Consider the following 23,777-nt stretch of genomic DNA (forward strand, 5'->3'; position numbering starts at 1 on the left):
TTCTTTGTCTAATTGCTTTAGGTGTAAGGTTAGGTTGTTCATTTGAGAAGTTTCTTGTTTCTTGAGGTAGGATTGTATTGCTCTAAACTTCCCTCTTAGAACTGCTTTTGCTGCATCCCATAGGTTTTGGGTTGTCGTGTTTTCATTGTCATATGTTTCTAGGTATATTTTGATTTCCTCTTTGATTTCTTCAGTGATCTCTTGGTTACTTAGTAGTGTATTTTTTAGCCTCCATGTGTATGTATTTTTTACAGATTTTTTCCTGTAATTGATATCTAGTCTCATAGTGTTGTGGTCAGAAAAGATACTTGATACGATTTCAATTTTCTTAAATTTACCAAGGCTTGATTTGTGACCCAAGATATTATCTGTCTTGGAGAATGTTCCATGAGCACTTGAGAAGAAAGTGTATTGTGTTGTTTTTGGATGGAATGTCCTATAAATATCAATTAAGTCCATCTTGTTTAATGTGTCATTTAAAGCTTGTGTTTCCTTATTTATTTTCATTTTGGTTGATCTGTCCATTGGTGAAAGTGTGGTGTTAAAGTCCCCTACTATGATTGTGTTCCTGTTGATTTCCCTTTTTATGGCTGTTAACATTTGCCTTATGTATTGAGGGCTCCTCTGTTGGGTGCATAAATATTTACAGTTGTTATATCTTCTTCTTGGATTGATCCCTTGAGCATTAGGTAGTCTCCTTCTTTGTCTCTTGTAGTAGCCTTTATTTTAAAGTCTATTTTGTCTGATATGAGAATTGCTACTGCAGCTTTCTTTTAATATCCGTTTGCATGGAATATCCTTTTCCATCCCCTCACTTTCAGTCTGTATGTGTCCCTAGGTCTGAAGTGGGTCTCTCGTAGCAGCATATATATGGGGCTTGTTTTGTATCCATTCAGCCAGTCTGTCTTTTGATTGGAGCATTTAATCCATTTACATTTAAGGTAATTATTGATATGTATGTTCCTATTACCATTTTCTTAATTGTTTTGGGTTTGTTATTGTAGGTCTTTTCCTTCTCTTGTGTTTCCTGCTTAGAGAAGTTCCTTTAGCATTTGTTGTAAAGCTGGTTTGGTGGTGCTGAATTCTCTTAGCTTTTGCTTGTCTTTAAAGGTTTTAATTGTTTAATTTCTCTGTCGAATCTGAATGAGATCCTTGCTGGGTAGAGTAATCTTGGTTGTAGGTTTTTCCCTTTCATCACTTTAAATATGTCCTGCCACTCCCTTCTGGCTTGCAGAGTTTCTGCTGAAAGATCAGCTGTTAACCTTATGGGAATTCCCTTGTATGTTATTTGTTGCTTTTCCCTTGCTGCTTTTAATATATTTTCTTTGTATTTAATTTCTGATAGTTTGATTAATATGTGTCTTGGCGTGTTTCTCCTTGAATTTCTCCTGTATGGGACTCTCTGTGCATCCTGGACTTGATTGACTATTTCCTTTCCCATATTAGGGAAGTTTTCAACTATAAATCTCTTCAATATTTTCTCAGTCCCTTTCTCTTTCTCTTCTTCTTCTGGGACCCCTATAATTCAAATGTTGGTGCGTTTATGTTGTCCCAGATGTCTCTGAGACTGTCCTCAATTCTTTTCAGTCTTTTTTCTTTATTGTGCTCTGCGGTAGTTATTTCCACTATTTTATCTTCCAGGTCACGTATCCGTTCTTCTGCCTCAGTCATTCTGCTATTGATTCCTTCTAGAGAATTTTTAATTTCATTTATTGTGTTGTTCATCACTGTTTGTTTGCTCTTTAGTTCTTCTAGGTCCTTGTTAAACGTTTCTTGTATTTTCTCCATTCTATTTACAAGATTTTGGATCATCTTTACTATCATTACTCTGAATTCTTTTTCAAGTACACTGCCTATTTCCTCTTCAGTTTTTTGGTCTGGTGGGTTTTTACCTTGCTGCTTCATCTGCTGCGTATTTTTCTGTCTTCTCATTTTGCTTAACTTACTGTGTTTGGGGTCTCCTTTTCGCAGGCTGCAGGTTCATAGTTCCCATTGTTTTTGGTTTCTGCCCCCAGTGGGTAAGGTTGGTTCAGTGGGTAGTGTAGGCTTCCTGGTGGAGGGGAATGGTGTCTGCCAGTGTCCTGTGGATGAGACTGGATCTTGTCTTTCTGGTGGGCAGGACCTTGTTCGGTGGTGTGTTTTGGGGTGTCTGTGAACTTCTTATGATTTTAGGCTGCCTCTCTGCTAATGGGTGGGGTTGTGTTCCTGTCTTGTTAGTTGTTTGGCATGGGGTGTCCAGCACTGGAGCTTGCTGGTCGTTGAGTGGAGCTGGGTCTCAGTGTTGAGACGGAGGTCTCTGGGAGAGCTCTCACTGATTGATATTATGTGGGGCCGGGAGGTCTGTGGTGGTCCAGTGTCCTGAACTCGGCTCTCCCACCTCAGCGGTTCAGGCCTGACACCCAGCCAGAGCACCAACACCCTTTGGGGAAGTCTGAGGTCTTCTGCCAGCATTCAGTAGGTGTATTGTAGGAGTTGTTCTGCATCTAGATGTATTTTTGATGTATTTGTGGGGAGCAAGGTGATCTCCACGTCTTATTCCTCCACCATCTTGAAGGTCCTCCTTGGCTCTTTTTTTTTTAATAAGAAAACATTTTAAAAAATTGAACTGATGTTGTGAATTTCTTCTCTTTTTTATTTTATTGAGGTATAATTGATGTGTAATACTGTATTAGTTTCTGGTATACAATATAATGATTTGATATTTGTATACATTGTGAAATGATCACAACAGTAAGTCTAATTAACGTCTGTCACCATACATAGTTACAAATTTTTTTTTTTTTCCTTGTGATGAGTACTTTTTTTTTAAAATTAAAAACACATTTTTTTTGGCCACACCACACGGCATGTGGGATCTTAGTTCCCCAACTAGGGATCAAATCCATGCCCCCTACTTTGGAAACATGGAGGCTTAACCACTGAATCACCAGGGAAGCCCTGTGATGAGCACTTTTAAGATCTCTCTTTGTAATTTTCAGATGTGCAATACAGTATTATTAATTATAGTCATCGTGCTGTACATTAAATCCCCATGACTTATTTATTTTATTGCTAGAAGTTTGTATGTTTTGACCTCTTCACCTTTTTCACCTATCCACCACCCCTACCTCTGGCAATCACCAGTCTGTTCTCTGTATCTATGAGCTTGGGTTTTTTTCATATTGATTTGATTTTAGATTCCATGTATAGGTGAGATCATACAGTATTTGTCTTTTTTTTTTTTTTTTTTAAAGAAAGCTGCGTTTTATAGCTACTTTATTTATTTATTTATTTATTTATGGATGTGTTGGGTCTTTGGTTCGTGCGAGGGCTTTCTCCAGTTGCGGCAAGCGGGGGCCACTCTTCATCGCGGTGCGGGGACCGCTCTTCATCGCGGTGCACGGGCCTTTCACTATCGCGGCCCCTCCCGTTGCGGGGCACAGGCTCCAGACGCGCAGGCTCAGTAGTTGTGGCTCACGGGCCCAGCCACTCCGTGGCATGTGGGATCTTCCCAGACCAGGGCTCGAACCCGTGTCCCCTGCATTAGCAGGCAGATTCTCAACCACTGCACCACCAGGGAAGCCCCAGTATTTGTCTTTTTCTGACTTAATTTCACTTAACATAATGCCCTTAGGGTCCATCCATGTTGTTACAAAAGGCAAGATATCGTTCTTTTTTTTATGGCTGAGTAATATTCCACTGTATATATTTACCGCATCTTCTTTGTGGATCTCCTCTTAACTCAGTTTAAATGCTCAACCCGCATTATTCTCCTCTATTGCATTATGTGACATTGGCTATACTAATTTTTTCTGTTACAAGTCATAGAATGTATAGCATAACTTTGTTTTTTAATATAGATATTTGGATTTGCTGTTTGCTTTCTCCAGAGTGTGAAGAACTTTTTCATTTTCCAGTTTCTGTTGTTAAAATGATGCAGGTGAATGTTTCACTAAAGTTATAAAATCACTACTATGAAAACTGGCAGAGTAAGAAGTAATTTGGAGGTATTACATAGATGGTACTTTCAAATTTTAGTGTGAGAAATGTATATTGTGATCTCCTAATTATGTTCACATATACCATTTAAACTTTTATTAATCATTGTAACCACGGTTATTTTGCTACAACAACTCTTGGGGGAGATTTCAGTTTGTGCTGAGGCACATAGTATAATAATTGATTTCAAAATTTGATTATAAGATAATGAAAATTCTTAGTTTAACAAAAAATTTTTTCCTTTTACAGTAAAGTTAAATATTTTTAGGTGAATATTTTTCCTTATTCTTAACAATTAAAAGTCTAGTAAGTTATAATTTTAAGAAGAGATTATTAAATCTGTATGTATTTCTTTTGGTGTGGAGTCAGCAGAACCATTGAAATGAACTATAATCTGCTTTTTTAAATCTATTCATAATAAAGGGATAGTCATAAATCCTTTGTCTTTATTTTTTTAAGGCAAGAGGAGCAGACATTCCAGAGATTCCTGGAGACCTTAGTCTTAAGACATGTGGCAGTACAGCCAGTATGAAGGTTAAACATGTGAAAAAGTAAGTATAATTTTACAGCGGGTTTTAAGTGAATTTCTATAAATGGAAATCAGTTCTTTAGTTCTGTTAAAACTTTTATCCAGATTTCTTACTAAATGAGCTCTTACTGTCCATACATTAAATTATACTGTTAAGCCTTTAATTATCACTCAACTATTAGCAGAATAGGTCTGAGGATTATCTGCTTATCTAAAAATACACTTTAATTTTGTTCTTGTAACAACTTTTATGTTATTGTGTATTAGGTTGCATTTGTTCAATAGGAACAATCCAAGTATGTCTTTTTTGGTACCTTTAATACATGCTCTCAGTCATTTGGAAAAATCACTTTTGGTATTTGAGTTATGAAATTGCTATTTCTCAGCTATGCCTTTGAGAAAGCCTGAGATGGATGCCAGTATTTGACTATTAAGTGAAGTATCCGTTTCAGTTTTAGACAGAAAAACTCTTTTCACCTGGTGAAGGGTTAGATAGCTATGTTTTTATTCTAAGTAGAGGAAAGACAAGGATAAAAATGTTCATTCTGTATACAGACCCACCAATCCAGGACTGATGGGCTGTGACAACATTCACAGGTAAAATCTGGTTTTGTATATTGTGGTGGGAATGCTGCTTCTGCTTAGAGCAGGCTGTTGACAGTTTCCGTAACACTCACTGAAAGCCTAGTTTTTCTAGGGCCATTGACGTGGGTCAAGATTAGAAGAGTACTATAGTGATGCTTTTTATTTTACTTTATTTTATTCTTTTGGTTTTGACTTGTGCACTGAATGTAATTTCCATTTGATCCTGTGTATTTCTGAAAAGGTGTGTGTGGATATATGTGCTCATGTGCATGTGCTTATTAAATAGTTTTGCTTGTTGCATGAGCTCTGCAACCTGTTTTATTTCCCCCTTAAGTTTAGTAGTTTTGACTGTTCCAGTATCTTGTATCTCATTTATTTCATGTACTTCAGGTTACCCTTCACTAAAGGTCACTTTCCGAAGATGGCTGAATGTGCACATTTCCATTATGAGAACGTTGAGTTTGGCAGCATACAGGTATATTCGAGATATTTCCTGCATACTGAATCAAGACATTTATATCTTTATCTGTGTATCTGATAGGTGACACTTAGAAGTAGTTTTTTCTATTGATGTCTTATTGGTTGATGTGAAGACTTTTTTTCTCTTCTATTGACTAATATTTGACACCTGATGACTCCTGTTTCAAGTGGAAACAGTGTAAGAGAATCTGTATACATTTCAGAATTTCTATCAGATTCCTAGACAGAGTTTGCCACTGTTTGATAGCATGAACTATTTTAGTCGTTACCTGACCCTTGTGTTGGGTCATACTGGTGATGGATAAATCAGAGTTGGGGTGAAGGTGGAGTAGGGGTTAGGGAGAGAAGTGCTAATGGAGTTTTTTTTCAATATTTTTCTTATTATAAAGTATATTATGTATATACATGTATATAAAACACATTTATAATATATTTTATATACATATTTGTGTACATTTTAAAGCCTAGGTTAAGAGATAGAAATTTCCTGTGTCCCTCTTGTGTTTCATTTGCCTTCCCTACCTGAGAGGTCACTTATACCATGACTTTTGTAATATTCATTACCTTACATTTTTAAAATAGTTTTACTCTCTTATATGCATTCCTAATCAATATGGCATTAAGGTTTACCTTTTTGAACTTAACATAATTGTAATTATTCTAATTTGTTCAGCAAATACTTACTGAACAAGTACTATGTACAAGGCGCTGTTTTAGGTGCTTTGGCTATATTAGTGAACAACAACAACCAAAATGAAAGACCCATTCTTAAAGAGCATAGAAGATGGCCAAGAAGGTAAGAGTTATGGTAAAAAAGTAGAACAGGGTTAGAAGGATCAGGGGTTCTTGGGGGTAAATTGAAATATCAAACCAGTTTGGGCTTCATTATTGAATATATTCCTTCTTGCTTCTTTCATTTAACATTGTGAAATTTATCCTTGCAGATGTATGTACTCATAGTTTGTTCGGTTTGTTCACAGCTGTATATTAATCCACAGTGTGCGTATGTCACAAGTAATTTATTGATTCTTTTATTTTTTTGAAATTTGGGTTATTGTCAGTTTTTGGCTGTTTTAAACAACATCTCAGTGAACATTGTTCTACATGAATCCTGATGTACAAATGCCAACTACTTTTTAAAGTGGTTTACAAATTTATACTCCCATAAGCAGTAAACGAGAGTAGTTGTTCCACATCCTTGCCAACTCTTGGTTGTTTGATACTTGTTAATTTTTACCAATCTGATGGGGATGTAATTCTCACTGCATTTTGATTTGCAGTCTCCTGATTTCTGATATGGTTGCTCAGCTCTTCAAATGTTTATTGGGCATTTGAGATTCCTATTTTTTAAAACTCTAGATCAAGCCTTTTGCTCATTTTGTTTTATAAATTTGCTTGTATTTTTCTTATTCATTCATGAGAATGCTTTACATATTTTGGATCTTAGTCCTTTCATGTTGCATCTAGTCCTTTATTGTTTTTGTATGTGAACTAAAAACACTTCTCTCACCCTGTGGTATGTTTCTTTCACTCTCTTTATTCTGCTTTTAGTGTTCAGGCATTGACTATTTTATTCTTTATTTTATGTAGTTGTATGTTTGTACAAATCTTCTGATTTGTAGTTTTTCTGTCATATTTAAGATGCCCTTCCCTGCTCTGAAGTTACGAAGATATTGTCCTATTTTTTTTCTAAGTTTCATAGTTTTGACTTTAACATTCAAGTTACTTGTAATTGATATTTATGTATAGTGTGAAAAGGAGTGCTGTTAAAAATTTTGAACCCTTAGTGTGACAACCAGTCAGAGTAGATATAAACCATAGCACTGGAGGTGAGTCCTGATGGCCTTCTCCTGTGCAAAGCATTGCCCCTGTAGTTGCATGGATATTGGTGGTACAGTATTTCAGTATTTTAACACTGTGATACCCACCAGTCTTTTTTAAAGGGAGTCCAATTTTATTATTATTTTAAAGTGTGATTAGCTATGTTAGTCAGAGTTCTGTAGTGAAACAGAACGAATTTGTGTGCATGTGTGTGTGTGTGTGTGTGTTGTGTGTGTGTGTGAAGAGAGAGAGGGAGAGATAGATAGATACTTAGATTTTAAGGAATTGGCTCGTGTGGTTGTGGAGCTTTAGTAAGTCCTGAATCTCCAGAGCGGGCTGAAGACCAAGGGAGGAGTTGCTGTTGCAGTTTGAGTCCAAGGGCACTCTGCTGATAGCGTTCCCTCTTCTACAGGGGAGGTCTGTCTTTTTTTCTATTAAGACCTGCAACTGATTGGAGGATAATCTTCTTTTCTCCCTCTGCCTCTCCCTCTCCATTATGGAGGGTCATCTGCTTTACTCAGGGTCTACTGAATTAATGTTAATCTCATCTAAAAAATAAGAGTACCATTTGGAATCATGTTTGCCCAAAAGCTGACACATAAGATTAACCATCACAGTCTGCCCCTTCTCAACTTGGCACCCCTTAAACCATACTTATCGCCAAATAAAGACAATAACAAAGTCATACTTCTGCCTAGCACCATCAACTATTTTTCATACAACCAAAAACATTAACCCTTTTCCTAGAGGAGGATGCAAAGTCCTTGGGTAATGTTGACTCTTCTTGATAACCCATAACTAAAATACTGTGATGTAAAGTTAAAAATACTTAAATACCATGATATAAATCTTACATTATATAAGGTGATAAGAGAGGGAAGAAAACAAAGATATTTGTTACACGTGCATGCATGCGCACACACACAGGAACATATTCATAACAAAATAAGGAGGAAATGCTCATGGCAAGTATAGTTCTTGATTCTGTAAACAGTCATATGGTTGTAGGTGGTGTTACAGTTACCTTCATCCACTACTCATTCTGTATTTCCCTCTGCCCTCAGCAAGAACCTCGGCTGGTTGTGGTTCTTTACCTGGTGAGGCAACCCAAACCTTCATTCTGGGTCTGGCCATTAATAGTCCTGCCAGAACTGGGTTTTTGTTATTTTTCATTGAGTTTAATGATGGGGCATGGTGATACTAAGGACACCCTAAGGGATCCCATATATTCCAGACATACTCTGCATTACCTCCATTGTGAAGTAGCTGTCCAGTTTCCCCCTGGTAGTCAGGATCAGGATCAGTCATACCAGCCAGTACCATAATGCCCTTCTTTTCCTGTTGATCTAGAGGCATGAGGAGCCCAAAGTGGCTGAACAGCATTCTTAACTTCCACATCATTGGAATCATTGTTGTGTTTTCTGGTGGAAACATTCCTTACCTTGGAACTAAGGCTACTAGGCCAGTAGAGCATATAGTCATGGAGACAGGAAACACTAATTTTGCTAGTGAGTCACTATGAGTAACACTGAGTGGTACCACTCCCATTTTCACCCCCCTTGATTCCTGGTTCCCCAGTCTGATTAAAGACACTAATGACTCTATGTCCAATAGTAAAGAGAGCATGGATAGTCCATGGCATGATGGGGCAATAGAGATATGCGTGATGCGCCATTGGATGCTTGGAATCAAACACTTGTAGGAGACAAGGTTCTGGATGAACATATATATGATATAACATTTGAACATTTTTGTCAAACTAATGAGTATAATAAGGTTTTCATTTCCCTAATGATTAGTGATGTTCAGCATCTTTTCTTGTACTTATTGTCCATTTGTATATCTTCTTTGGAGAAATGTCTATTGAAGTCCTTTCCCCATTTTTGAATTGGGTTGTTTAGTTTTTGTTGTTGTTGAGTTTTAGGAATTCTTTTTATATAACCTGTTTGTGTCTTTTAATCTAAAGTGAGTCTTCTTTTAGACAGCATATAGTTGGATCACTTTTTTTTTTTAATCCATTGTGTCCATCTTTGTCTTTTGATTGGAGAGTTTAATCCATTTCATCTAGGGTAATTGCTGATTAGGAAGAATTACTTCTGTCATTTTGCTATTTGTTTTCTCTATGTATTATAGATTTCTTGTCCCTCATTTTTTGCATTAGTCCTCTTTTGCTTTTAGTTAATTTTTTGGTAGTGAAATGTTTCAATTCCTTTCTCATTTCCTTTTGTGTCTATCTATAGGTATTTCCTTTGTGGTTACCATGGGGGTTACATTTAACATCCAAAGTTATATCACTCTAATTATACCAGCTTAACTTCAATGATATACAAAAGCTCTGCTCCTTTACAGCTTGGTCCCCATACCTTTCAGTTGTTGATGTCATATAATTACATCTTCTTACATTGTGTGTCCCTAAAACATAAACTAGTAATTCTTTTAAATACATTAGTCTCTTAAATTATGTCAAAAACAAAATGTGGGGTTACAAACTAAATTTCCAATACTCGCTTTTAGACTTATAATTTTAAAAAAGTATTAGTTTCTTAAGTCATGTAGAAAACAAAAACTGGTTACAAAGCGTTGTTACACAATCCCAGCTTTTATAGTTGCCCATGTATTTACCTTTACTGAGGTCTTTATTTGTTTGTATGTTTTCTAGTTATTGTCAAGCATCATTTCATTTCAACTTGCAGGACTCCCTTGAGCATCTCTTGCAAAAATAAGCCTAATGTTAATGAACTTCCTCAGCTTTTGTTTATTTGGGAATGTCTTATTTTATCTCTCACTTTTGAAGGGTGGTTTGCTGGATATGTATTCTTGGTTGACAATTTTATTCTTTTAGCAGTTTGAATTTGTTGCCCCACTACCTTCTGGCCTCCAAAGTTTCTGATAAGAAATCTGATAATCTCATTGAAGATCCCTTGTATGTGACTAGTTGCTTCTCCCTTGCTACTTTTAAGATTCTTTCATTGTATTTGGATTTTGAAAGTTTGATTATAATGTGTCTTGTGTGGGTTTCTTGAAGTTCATCTTACTTGGAGTTTGTTGAGCTTCTTGGCTATTTATATTCATATCTTCAATCAAATTTTGGAAGTTTTCAGGAAGTATTTCTTCAAATAGTCTCTCTGTCCTTTGTCTCTCTGTTTCATTCTGAGGTTCCTACCGTGTGTATGGGATGGTGCCCCAGAGGTCCTGTAGGCTCTGTTCACTTTTCTTCACTCTTTTTTTTTTTTCCTGTTCCTCAGACTCAGTAATTTCCATTGTCATATCTTCACATTCACTGATTCTTTCTTCTGATTACTCAAATTTGCCCTTAAGTCCCTCTTGTGAAATATTCATTGTTGCTATTGTACTTTCAGGTGCAGAATTTCTTTTTAGAAACTTGTCTTTTTGTTGATATTTCCATTTTGTTCATATGTCATTTTCTTTACTTTTTCTACATTGTCCTTTAGTTTTGGAGGGCATCTTAAAAAAGTTATCTTAAAGTCTTTTCCTAGTAGATCTACTATCACTTTTTTTTTATGGTTGTTTCTGTTGATTTATTTTTTTCCTTTGGATGGGCTATAGTTTTTTATTTCTTTGTGTACCTTATGGTTTTTTGTTGATTCAGACATTTGAACGTGGTAGTAGTAACTAACTTTGGAAATCTGATTTTTGCCCCTTCCTTGAGGTTTGCTGTTTTTTGTTTTTGTTTATTTTATTTTATTTTTAATTGTTGTAGCCTCACTCTGTGCCAAGGACTAGCCTGAGGTTTAAACTTAAGGTCTCCTCAGGTACTTCCTGAGCCTGCACGTGTCCCTGGGCATCTTCCCCATGTATGCAGTTGGTTTGGAATGTCCTAGTCTATAATGTCTGGCTCCCCAAAGGGGAAGAAGAAAAATTAAGGAGGGGAAAGGGCACTGGGCCTTTAAATTCTTTGGAAGTTGCTTCAGCTAGTGGGGGAGGGGCTTACAACAATATGGGGGGTGTAACAACGTGACTGTCTGCCTGTTTACGCCTCTGCTATCAGGAGCAGCCATCAGAGCCCAGGTCCTTCTTATTTATGGGGCAGGCTCCTTTTTGCCCACCCTGGCTCTCACAAGCTGCATGCAGGCTGCTCCTTGAGTGTATGCGGCGTGTGCCGAGGGGCTGGGGATGGGGAGCTGCCACTGTGCTAAGAGCTGAGATGGACCAAAATTCTCTGCAGTGTATCCTCCAAGCCTTCACCTGGAAGTCCCAAGCCTTCAGTAGACTCCAGAGTTACAGAACAATTGCATCAGATTCTGCCAGTGCAATTACTGTCTAGGTGGGAGATTCCTGATGCTTCCTACTCCACCATCTTCCCAGAATCCTCCTTCTCAGAATCCTTACTTGTTTTTAATATAGGATTGACAGTATGTGCTGTGGAGAAAATAAGTAGGAAAACTTAGTAAAATGTGTTTGGAAGACGTCATCAGCCTTAAGCTCGGTAGCTCTGTTATATCCTCATCCTCATAGGTATTCATACTGTCAGTTGACTGACTCAGTTGTTGCCTATTAATATGTCCCAGTTGTGGGACATTCTGCAGTTGCATTCCTTCTTTTTTTTTTTTTTTTACTCTGATCTGAGGAATTTCTCTTAGACTTAACGGATTTCTTGTGCTCATATTTATAGCTCTTTCTCTTCCTCAGATATTGAGAATTTATAGTTTCAATAGGCCATTGTATCCTAGAAAATGTCACTGTCCACTAAATTTTTAAAATCTGACAGTACTATATTTAACTGTAAGGCTTTCAGTTATAAAATGAAAATAATTATTCTTAATCCTATATGTTATAAATTCTGATTCTCAATTTTATTTAGACTGAGAGACACAATTGCTTATAAAATAATTTAGATGTAAGGGTTAATTTGGGCGAGTAGTATCATTACCATATAACATACAAAGGAAATTTTAATGGTTTCTCCTTTGAATTGTGGCATTGTGTCTCTAGCGGACTTCTCTGCATCTTCACTTGGATGACTAATAGTCCCTTAAATTTAGCATACTTAGAACAGTCCCCTCTCAGACCTGCTCCTCCTGCTGTGTTCCCCAACGTGATGAATAGCAACTCTATATCTTTCCAGTTCCTGACCAGCCAAACCTTGGAGTCGTCTTGGATTTCTTTCCTTTTGTTACTCCTCACATCCAGTCCATCAGCAAAACTCTTGGCTCTGTCTTTAAAATATATCCAGGATCTGGCCACCCCTGCCTGTCTCAGCTGTCACCTTAGGTTAGCTGTTGTCCTTTCAGGGGGATTATTTCAGTAGTCTTATATAGTTGGCATAACAGCAAGAATGATTCTTTTCAAATGTTAAGTCAGATCATGTCACTTTTTCAGAACCCTCCAATTATTTCTCCTGTTTTTCAGAGTAAAAGTCAAATTCTTTGAAATTCCCTGCATGGATCACAAGCTCTACCTCTATCCTCTTTGACCTCGTCTCTTACTCCTCCTCCCCTAAGACTTAGAATTCTGGCCACAGTTGCCTCTGCTCTCCCTCCAGTGTACAGGCTCCCTCCTCAGGACCACTGGACTCTCTGTTTCCTCTACTTGGAAAGTTCTTCTCCCTGGATATTCACATAACTTGCTACCTTCCCTCTTTTAAATACTTGATCAAATGTTGTCTTCTCAGAGCAAGTGTACTTTCTGCACATAAGATGGCAATTCCTGGTCACCAGCATTTTTCATCTCTCTTCTGTAATTAATTTTTCTCCATAACATTTACCACCATTTGGCATGCTAAATATTTTATTATTATTTATTCTTTTTTTTCCTACCTCAGCATCTATCTAGAACAGTGCCTGACACATAAAAAATCACTCAATGAATATTTGTTGAATGAATGGATGAATAAATTTGAAGAAGAGATAAAATTTGCTTTAAAAATGCTTTTTTAATATTTTGGGTTTTTTCACCATTTAAATTTGCTCTTATAGGATAAGAATATATTTTCCTTATGAGTATACATTTATTTATTTATTTACAGTAAAGCATCAAATAGAATGGATGATGAAAACTACAAATGCAAGTTAAAATTCCCTTTATGCCCTATTTCTTTTATTAACTATTTGTTATGTGTCTGGAATTTTTCTATATATTTATAAAATAAATAGCAGTATCTCTAGATAGAGCTATAGCTATAACTCTCTACCTAGCTATCTATAACCTTTAAAAAATATAGCTAAATGGAATTCTATACATACTGTCTTGAAAATCGCTTTTTTTCTTGAAAGTATATTTTGCATTTTTTTTAATTTCAGTAATTTGGATTCACCTCATTCTTTTTCACAGCTACATAATATTTCATTTTATTATTATACCATAGTTTATTTAATCAGTTCCCCATTGACGGATATTCCAGGTTTTATTGATATGAATATATCCATTAAATAAAATCCTGTAAGAGGATTTGCTGGGTCAAAGGGTATGTACATTTAAAATGTTGACAGTTGTTGCTAAGTTTATTTGCTTTCTGTCTCTGTAGATTTGCCTATTCTTGACATTTCATATAAATATAATCATACACTATGCTGTCTTTTGTGCTGGCTTCTTTTACTTGGCCTAGTATTTTCAAGGTTCATCCATGTTGTGGCATTTATCAGTACTTCATTCCTTTTTATGGCTGAATGTTATTCTGTTGTGTGGACCTACCACATATTGTTAACCATTCTTTAGTTTGTGGTCATTTGAGATGTTTCTGCTTTTTGGCCACTATAAACAATCATGTATGATTTTTTGTGTGAACATATGTTTTTGATTCTCTTGGTTTTATATGTCTTGTTGAATATAGCACCCTAGTGGGTGTGACTAGACAGATGTGCTGTTGGTCATTTACATACTTTTTTGAAGAAATGTCTATTCAAGTCCATATTTTAATTGGGTTATTTGTTTTTTGTTGTTGTTGTTGAGTTGTAAGAATTCTTTATATTATTCAGAATACTAGACCCTTATACATAATTTGCAAATATTTTCTCACATCCTGTGGGTTGTCTTTTAACTTTCTTTATAGTGTCCTTTGAAGCGTAGAAATTTGTAATTTTGGTAAAATCTGATTTATCTGTTTTTTTCTTTGGTTGTGTATGCTTTTGTCGTTACATCCGAGAAATCATTGCCTAACCCAATATGAAGATTGATATGAAGATTTATTCCTGTGGTTCCTTTTAAGAGTTTTATGGTTTTATCACTTACATTTATGTCTTTGATCCATTTTGAGTTAATTTTTGTATATAGTGTGATGTAAGGGGTCCAGATTCATTCTTTCGGATGCGAATATCCAGTTTTCTGAGCACCACCGTTGTAAAGACTGTTCTTTCTGCCTTGGTCCTGGCACTCCTGTTGAAAATCTATTGACGATAGATGTATGAGTTTATTTCTGTACTCTCACCTCTCTTCCTTTTGACTATATATATTCTATGCCAGCACCACACAGTTATTATCACTGTAACTGTGTAATGTGTTTTGAAATTGAGAATTGTGTGTCTGCCAACTTTGTTCTTCTTTTACAAGATTGTTTTGGCTATTCTGAAGTCCCCTGGATTTCCATGTGAATTTTAGGATCAGCTTGTCCATTTTTGTTTTTTTTTTTTTAAAAAAAGGGCAGTTGAAATTTTTATAGGAATTATGTTGATTCTGTAGTTCAATTTGCAGAATATAGCCATCTTAATAATATTGTCTTCCAGTCCTTGAACATGGGGTGTCTGCCCATATTCTTTAATTTTTTTCAACAATATTTTGTAGTTTTCTGCATACAACTGTTTCAATTTTTTGGTTAAGTTTATTCCTAAGTATGTTATTCCTTTTGATGCTGTTGTAAACACTGAGCAGCCTCCAGCATTCCTGTTTGTAATTTAACTTGTGCCTGATAAAATAATTACCAAGCCTGTGTATTCTTTTCCCAGTGAATTTGGCAACACATATGCTTTAGATTGCACAGCTGTGTTCAAATCCTACTTCAGCTCAGTTCTAGCAGACCTTAGCCTATCTCTGATTTTCCTGTTCAAGTGTCAGTTCACTATTTTCAGTTGTAACACGTGACATAAAATGGCATTGTCCTGTTGAGAAGAAAGGATACTGGTGTGGGGTGGAATGGGTGTGGCCAGCTGGCAGGACGCTCTCATTGTGCCACACAGTCTTGACCTTGAGGGAGATTGTCAGTTAATCTAGGTCTTGTTTTCCTTATCTTCCTACTGGATACACTAGAATAACCAGATGACAGCTGATGATCCTTCTAGCTAAGATGAACTCTGAGCTCCGACTTAAATGAACTGGGGATGTGACAAGGTGAAGAGGTAAAAGGTTGTAATGACACAGCAGGAGAGACTGTACCATGTCATGTTCTTAGTTCTTAGTCCACTTTTATATAGAGCATGACTAAGCTGTCTTTAAAAATTAGTACAGATCATTACTCTGGTCACAGAAATAGATTGTTGAAGCATCTTTGTATTCCTAGGACACACTCTACTTCTGGGCTAAATATTTAAAAACTAAATTCCCTTTTTCACTCTTAACAGGATTTTATGCTTTTTGTGTCTGTGTTCATTAGTGCTGTTGGTCTGTGTATTGTACTTGTCTACTAGCCTGAGTGAGGGAACTTCACTGCCCCATACCCTTTAAAAAGTGAATGTCTTGGAATAGTTTGTGGAAATGGGAATTACCTGTTCTTTGAAAGTTTAGTACAATTTTCCTGTTTGGTTCCCATTTGAGGGCTTAATCTTTAATTACCATTTCAACTTATAATTTGATTATTGGTCTAGTCAGGTTCTTTTTAGGTCTAGTCAATGTCTCCTTAGGTCAGTTTTTTTTATCTTTTCTGAGAAAATTGTCCGTTTAATGTAGGTTTTCAAATTTGTGGGTATAAATTTTTGTGTACAAGGTATTCTTAACACTTGGTCTTACCAAGAAACCAGCTTGGGATTTTATTCATCAACGTGAAACTCTTTGTCTTCTCCCTCCCTCCTTTCATTTCTCCCTTCCTATTATTAATTAACTATTAATTCCTAAGCATACTTTTTTCCTTAGATAAATAAAATTGTATAGGTACTATTGATATTTTATTTGTTTTTGGTCACTGTTTTTTAATAAGTGCATTTGAGTTTGGACATTTTCTTCCTGAATAGTACTTTGAACAGACTCTACAGGATTTGATGTATAAGTGTTATATTTTATTTACAGAAATTGAAACCTGAAGAAAAATATAAAGATAAGCAATTGCTAGAAAGGGCTTCTTATTATTTATTAAGTAAAACCACATGTAGTTTTAAATTCTGTATATTTATTATCTTTATTGCACTTCTCCTCATTGTATCATCTCCATTGTCCAAAAACAAACATTTACTCACATTCACGAACTATTTTTCAGTAAGAAGGAAAAAAATCTCTTGCCACATGTGAAGATATATAATCAGTTTATTCAGCTTGATGCTATTGAGTCGTGAGTCTCTTTCTGCTGTGCTTTATGTGATACCGCCATCTAGTGTGTAGAACACTAAGTGACTATGTGGGTTTACATTTTCTTTTTATCATTCGGTTATCTGAAGCTGCGAGTTAATGTTTCTTTTTATCCAGTTTCATATAAAGCATTAAGTTAAATTCACCTGAATGCGAGAGCTCAGGTTTTGACTGAAATACAGCACAGAAAAAGTATGAATGGTAATACCTGTTTCCTGAGTGTTCTCTACTGAAGCTGCTGTGCAAGGGGCTCGGAAATGCTCCTGTGGCATAATTCTCAACTTTCAGGGTGTGCTTTTTCTTCAGTCGACACTTCCTATCAGCAGACACAGTCTTGCCTTGATACTGAGAAATGTGGAAAAAGTTAGTAAAGTTTGATCTGAAATGTTGAGGAGTAAAAGTATAAAATAAACGCCCCTCAATCTTCATTTCAAATGAAGTAATTGGAACTATAAGCCAGTATTTATTGAATGCTTTCTGTGAGCCAAACATTATACTAAGTACTGTTTGTATGTTGTCTCATTGACCCTTCATAACAGTTTCAGTTGAGGAATTTGAGGCAAAAAGAGCTTGAGAACTTACCTAGGATCGCAACTACTAAGTGGTGGGGGTCTGTGTTTGAATCAAGGCTGTAGAGCTGTTCTGCACATTCTTTTGTAAAAGTACGAGAGAAGGATACACTGACAAAACTGTTTTAAGCAGGAAGAAACCATAGTTTTGAAAGGCCTACATCTTTGATGTATTTGAAGGTAAAAAAGTATGATGATTAATAGTGCAGTGTAACCTGTGTGCTCTTAAGTAAATTCTTTAACTTTTCTGGGCCTGTTTCCTTGTTTGTAAAATAGGGATAAATATATCAATTCCAAATATATATATATATACTTTCCTGATGACCTAAGGGTAGTGGTGTCAGGACTGAGGCAGTGGGTAAAGAAAAGCTTTGCAAATAGGAGGCTTTATAACTGTAAGGAATTTTGTGACAAACTACCCCTCACAAGAGAGACTGTATTGATAATATTCTTGTTGATCTAGTAATCAGTTTATTTAGATGTAATATTTCTTTTAATATAAAAACTGGCCTTATATAAAATTGTGAAATGGAGAATGTTAAAATAACAGGTGCATTTTCTGTAATTATAATTAATTAAAAAATTTAGTTCCAGTTTCAGATAGAATTAAACCTATAGCTTAGAATATTCAAATTGTAATGTATTTAGAAGGTTTCAGGTTTAAAAATAAAGATAAAGGAAACGGAAGAAAACACATCATTGCATTTTACCCTATTGAATAGTAACATTGAAAATCTTTTGTTAACAAATCGTTAACAGATAAGATCATATATATGGATTCCACATTTTCAGTTTCAGTATTTCAGTGTACTGGTATAATAGTTAACAAGTTCAATGGACTGTTGACTAAGTGTGGTTTCTTTTGGAAACAGACTGAGTTTTCTTCCTGATTAAGAATTCGTATAAATATAGGCATTAAAGTTTATAGAAATAAATATCAGCAACAAGTTTTGGTAGCTATCTGTGAGACTTTCAGACATTAATAAAAATGAAGTAAGTCAATGAAATGGTATTTCCCCCATCTTCTTAATACTACCTGCAGTTTCAATATTAGCTTGTAGATGTTTCCATTTAAAAATATCTTATTTACAAGTATATATTATTATGTGTGTAACCATTTGAAACAAAAGCTGTGATAATTTTACTATTCCTAACCCTACCAGAAAGTTAAGTTTTCCTCAAACCAAAACAAACGTATTTCACCCCTACTTTTCTGCATATTCTGTAGTGACACCTCCTCTTATTCCTGGAAATCTTCGTCATTTGAGGGGAGGATTTAAAATGAAGAGTTCCATAGTGAGTTATCAGTGCTGCTGTCATCCAGGTACTGGATTTTAACTGTATCTCATATGAGATTATCCAGTCCAGGAGTTCGGTGTGCAAAATTGCTTGAATGATGAAAAAATATATCCTATGTTGGAGTCACATTACACATGCAGTTGACTTCCAGGAATTTGACTGAATATTCTTATAAAAATAGTATTGTTGAGTCTGAAACTGAGAAGGGTCTGAGAGACTAACAAGTCAGCTCGCCACAGTTTCTCTCTCTCTCTCTCACTCTCTCTCTCTCTCTCACTCTCTCTCTCTCTCTCTAACAGAATTGTGAGGTCGCTGCATCAGAAATCAGACCTTTTGTAAACTCATAGTGTAAATCGTGTTGGTTCCTTATGCCTCAGTTCTCCATGAGGTGATGTGAGAACGAGATATACCCTGTGTGTACACTGGGATTTTGTACCACGAGAGACAAACGCTGAAATTATGAAACTTGGAGTTTATATAGGAGAGCTGGCACTTCTGTCCATTTGCCTTTCTGGAGATGGAGAGAGGGAACACTGCTCTGGAATGTAAACACATCCTCTCTGGGGAAAAGAAGGAAAGGTGTCTTTTTCACAAACAGATGGCTCTGGGGAGAGAGAAGACTTTGTGTCTCTCTGGAGGGCTCTATTATTTGGGTTCCCATTCAGTCTTCCTTTAACCCTGCTGCTAAAGCTGTTTGTTCAAAAAGTTCTGACCATATAGAAATGTGAAAATATTCTTGAAGTATTGTTTCCTGACAAGTATATATTCTGGAGTGAACATCTGTAAGATGGGAGATGTGATTCTGCTGTTCTGTCATTTAATCTCATTTCCCACGCATTCTTCATGCTGTGGACCTCTCGTTGAGCTGAGGGTGGTTCTGGTGTTTTAAGGATGAGCAAACCAGTTCCTTCACCTGGTACTCACCTGAGGAAACAGTGCTCTGTTCCGGTTCTGGAAGGAAAAACTGACTGTTAAGTTTATTAAGATGCATGTAGGTCTCTAGCTTTTTCCTAAGAAATTTGAATTGCAGTTTTGTCTCATTGATTTTTGCCCTGTGTTCTGAAATTAGAACTTATTTCGCTTATTACCCACCTAAGATGTAACTCAGATATAGGGTTGTTCTTCCAGTTGGTGTCCTCAGCTCAGGTGTTTTGAAGTGGTATTTTCAGTGTTGAGTCTTAGGCTGTTGATGGTTGGGATGAGCAGACCACATAATATTGTGCAACAGAAATTATTTTTCATGTTTACATATTCTACTACAAGCTATGGTGCGTGAAGAAAACTTTACAAACTCCATAGGTATGTCATAGTGAAACCATAATAGCATTATAAAAGGTGAATAAAAAGAAGAGAACTCTTTCTTTGCCCCATTTGCAATCTGTTGATTAAGCTCTGATGAATGGTTTTTATGTGGGTGGGGTGATGTATTTTTACCCAGCTTTACGCTGATTTCCATTCTCCATGCAGAGAAGGGACTTTTTTGAACATTTGAAGGCTTGCTGAATAGAGTTGTATTTTTAAAGATCCTAACAACACTAATTTCAGATTTGTTTCCATGGTGATAGAAAGTGAATTCAGTATAGGAAAAAAAACTCCAAAAATAGATTTGTAAGGAATCCAGAAGTATGGGACTTGGAAATTCTGTTTTCCATTTCTTATAGGCAAAGGATTGAGATATCATTAAGTTGAAGGAAGTAAAAATAAATCATTATGTTCATGTCATAAGTTTCTATAGGCAAATGTAGCCTAATCTTTCATAGTGGTTTAGAAGATAATTTGGAGAAATGCCATCCTTCAAGGCTCATCTAAGGTATTTGGATTTTGCCTTTAAATTAATTTCTTAGTAGGAACTGACAAAGTATTGAGGGATTTTGAGAAGAAAGTACCATGATCAGTGTGTAGTAGGAAGTGGAAAGAGACCAGTTAGAAGACCACTGTAATCATCTAGTCTGCAATTGTCTAGACCAGGGGTCCCCAACCTTTTTGGCACCAGGGATGGGTTTCATGGAAGACAGTTTTTCCATGGACCGGGGTTTGGGGGGGGTGCTTTTGGGATGATTCAAGCATATTACATTTATTGTGCACCTTATTTCTGTTATTATTACATTGTAATATATAATGAAATCATTATGCAGCTCACCATTATGCAGAATCAGTGGGAGCCCTGAGCTTGTTTTCCTGCAACTAGATGGTCCCATCTGGGGGTGATGGGGACAGTGACACCCGAAGTGTGTTGCTTATGTCCATCTACTCCGTAATCTCGCTTTGGTTGCCGTCCCTGCAGAAAACCCTGCTTCACAAGGATAGGATGTTGGAAATGGAAGCAGGCTTTTCAGTGCTTTTGTGGCAATCTCAGGATATTCCGCCTTGACTTTAATCCAGAACGTATGGAGATTTGAAGTTGTCTCGCACATACTTTTAAGGCCGCCGTCATTTGCGATCTCAAGCGGTTGATCATCTTATAGCACGGACAAAGTCGATTCACCTGGCTTATTCACAAATGGGTCACGGATCCGTTCCTTCCCAGTTCGGGGGTCTTTTGTGGTTGTGAAGTAATGCTCAAACTCTTTTGAAAACTGAGATAGGTGATCATGCACCAGCTGGGAGAAAGAAGGCCCTGGCTCAGTCTCTTTCAAAATCTCTGCTAATGTTTGAAACATGTCAAAAATCCCAATGTTCACTCATTGCCCCCATAATTCCAGTTTGGCTTTGAATGCAGCCACTTTATCAGCCGACTTGAACACAGTTGTCTTTCTCCCCTGAAGTGACAGATTGAGTTTGTTGAGCAGGTTGAATATGTCACACAAGTAAGCAAGTTTTGCGACCCATTCTGTGTCACTGAAATGTGCTGCCAGTGGTGACTGTTTTTCTAAAAGAAATCTCTGGAGCGGCTCTCCTAACTCAGAAACTCTGGCCAGTGATCTCCCTTTGGAAAGCCGTCTCACCTCTGTGTGTAAGAGAAGACGTGTGTGCTCTGCGTCCATCTCCTCATGGAGCTGCGCGAACAGACGTGAGTTAAGGGCATGTACTTTGATGTGGTTGATAATTCTAATCACATCCTGCAAAACGTTAAGTTCAGGTGACATTTTTCGGCTAGCCAGCACTTCTCTCTGGATGACACAGTGCGTAGACACACATTCAGAAGCGACCTCTTCGACCCGAGTAGTGAGACCAGAAAGCCCTCCAGTCATGGCAGCCGCTCTGTCCGTGCATATACAGACACAAAATGACCAATTCAGTTTTCCTGATATGTAATCATTCAAAGACTTGACTAGTTCTGCAGCTGTGGTGTTGGTTGGCAACAAAAGTGCACATAGCGTATCCTCATGCACATGCTCCTGAAAAATATATCGCGCAAAAACAAGCATTGTTGTCTTGTTGTCAACATCGGTAGACCCGTCAACCTGGATTGTGTGCCACGGTGACTCATTAATCCTCTCTAACAATTGTGCCTCAATATCCTCTGCTATTTCATTAATTCGTCTAGTTATGGTGCTGGCCGAAAGAGGAACATGTGCCACCTTTTGAACTGCAGTATCTCCTAAAAGTTCACGACACATGTCCTTAGCAGCAGGCAGGATCAACTCTTCACCCATAGTAAAGGGCTTCTCTTAGCTTTAGCAATGCGGTTAGCCACTAAGAACGATGTTCTCAGGGCAGACACATTTGATGAAGTGGTGGCCTTCAATAATTTCTTCTGTTCTTCGTGTTCATGTTTTTTTCTTTTGAGAAACTCCAAAGGCTTGTCTTTTAATGCAGGGTTCTTGGTCTCCACGTGGTGAAGCAGTTTTGAAGGTTTCCTGGCTTGGTTGGATAGCCAGTTGCCACATATTATACAAATTGGGCTTGGAGAATGTGAATTACCTGTTGTGATGAACCCGTAATTTAAGTAGGACTCTTGGTATTTTCCTTTAAATGCAGCTTTCTTTTTGTTGGCAGTCTTAAGAGTCTTCTCCTGTCTCATCATTGGGTCTTCCCCCCTTTTCAAAGAAGCTCTCCAGTGATGTTTATTTTTTACTCATTTTGGCTAGGGTTAGCTTGTGGGCTTACCAAAACTATGACTGAGACAACTGTGCAGTATGGGAAAGAGGCGCAGACGGAAGTGGTGAATAAAATAATGGGCGGGCCATGGGTGGGCTAAAACAAGTGTCGCATTCTGACTTAAAGCCTGTAAAGCCTTCACCAGATGCAGCTGTACGATTGAAGTACAGCAACACACTTGCCACTGTAAAGCCTTCACCAGATGCAGCTGTACGATTGAAGTACAGCAACTCACTTGCCACTGTAAAGCCTCCACCAGATGCAGCTGTACGATTGCAGTACAGCAACGCACTTGCCACTGTAAAGCCTTCACCAGATGCAGCTGTACGATTGCAGTACAGCAACTCACTTGCCACTGTAAAGCCTCCACCAGATGCAGCTGTACGATTGCAGTACAGCAACGCACTTGCCACTGTAAAGCCTGCCACCAGATGCAGTTGTATGATTGAAGTACAGCAAGTCACTTGCCACTGTAAAGCCTGACACCAGATGCAGCTGTACGATTGAAGTACAGCAACTCAACTGCCACTGTAAAGCCTGCCACCAGATGCAGCTTAATTGTCACTTGCCACTCACTGATAGGGTTTTTAAAATATATATATATATATATATATATATATATATATATATATATATATATTTATTTATTTATTTATTTATTTATTTATTTTTGGCTGCATTGGGTCTTAGTTGCTGCGCACGAGGTTTCTCTAGTTGTGACGAGCGGGGGCTACTCTTGGTTGCGGTGCGCGGGCTTCTCATTGCGGTGGCTTCTCTTGTTGTGGAGTATAGGCTCTAGGTGTGCGGGCTTCAGGAGCTGTGGCTTGTGGGCTCAGTAGTTGTGGCTCGCGGGCTCTAGAGCACAGGCTCAGTAGTTGTAGCGCACAGGCTTAGTTGCTCCGCGGCACGTGGGATCTTCCCAGACCAGGGCTTGAACCCGCGTCCCCTGCATTGGCAGGCAGATTCTTAACCACTGTGCCACAAGGGAAGCCCACTGATAGGGTTTTGATAGGAGTCTGCAAGCACTT

The 23,777-nt window shown here is 37.3% G+C and overlaps 1 protein-coding gene across 3 annotated transcripts in view; it reads left to right on the plus strand.

Moving 5' to 3' along the window:
• The window catches only part of ARHGAP32 (Rho GTPase activating protein 32), a 275,222-nt gene that overhangs the window by 138,523 nt on the left and 112,922 nt on the right, over nucleotides 1–23,777 (plus strand). For 2 of the 3 annotated variants that reach the window (XM_059930040.1, XM_059930042.1), the window contains exons 3-5: nucleotides 4,438–4,529; nucleotides 5,063–5,104; nucleotides 5,483–5,567. In XM_059930040.1, the coding sequence (XP_059786023.1) occupies nucleotides 4,438–4,529; nucleotides 5,063–5,104; nucleotides 5,483–5,567 (219 nt within the window). The remainder of the gene's footprint in view (nucleotides 1–4,437; nucleotides 4,530–5,062; nucleotides 5,105–5,482; nucleotides 5,568–23,777) is intronic. The other variant, XM_059930043.1, reaches the window with a different exon arrangement.

Source organism: Balaenoptera ricei, chromosome 8, assembly GCF_028023285.1.
Source record: "Balaenoptera ricei isolate mBalRic1 chromosome 8, mBalRic1.hap2, whole genome shotgun sequence".
Classification (NCBI taxonomy): Eukaryota; Metazoa; Chordata; class Mammalia; order Artiodactyla; family Balaenopteridae; genus Balaenoptera; species Balaenoptera ricei.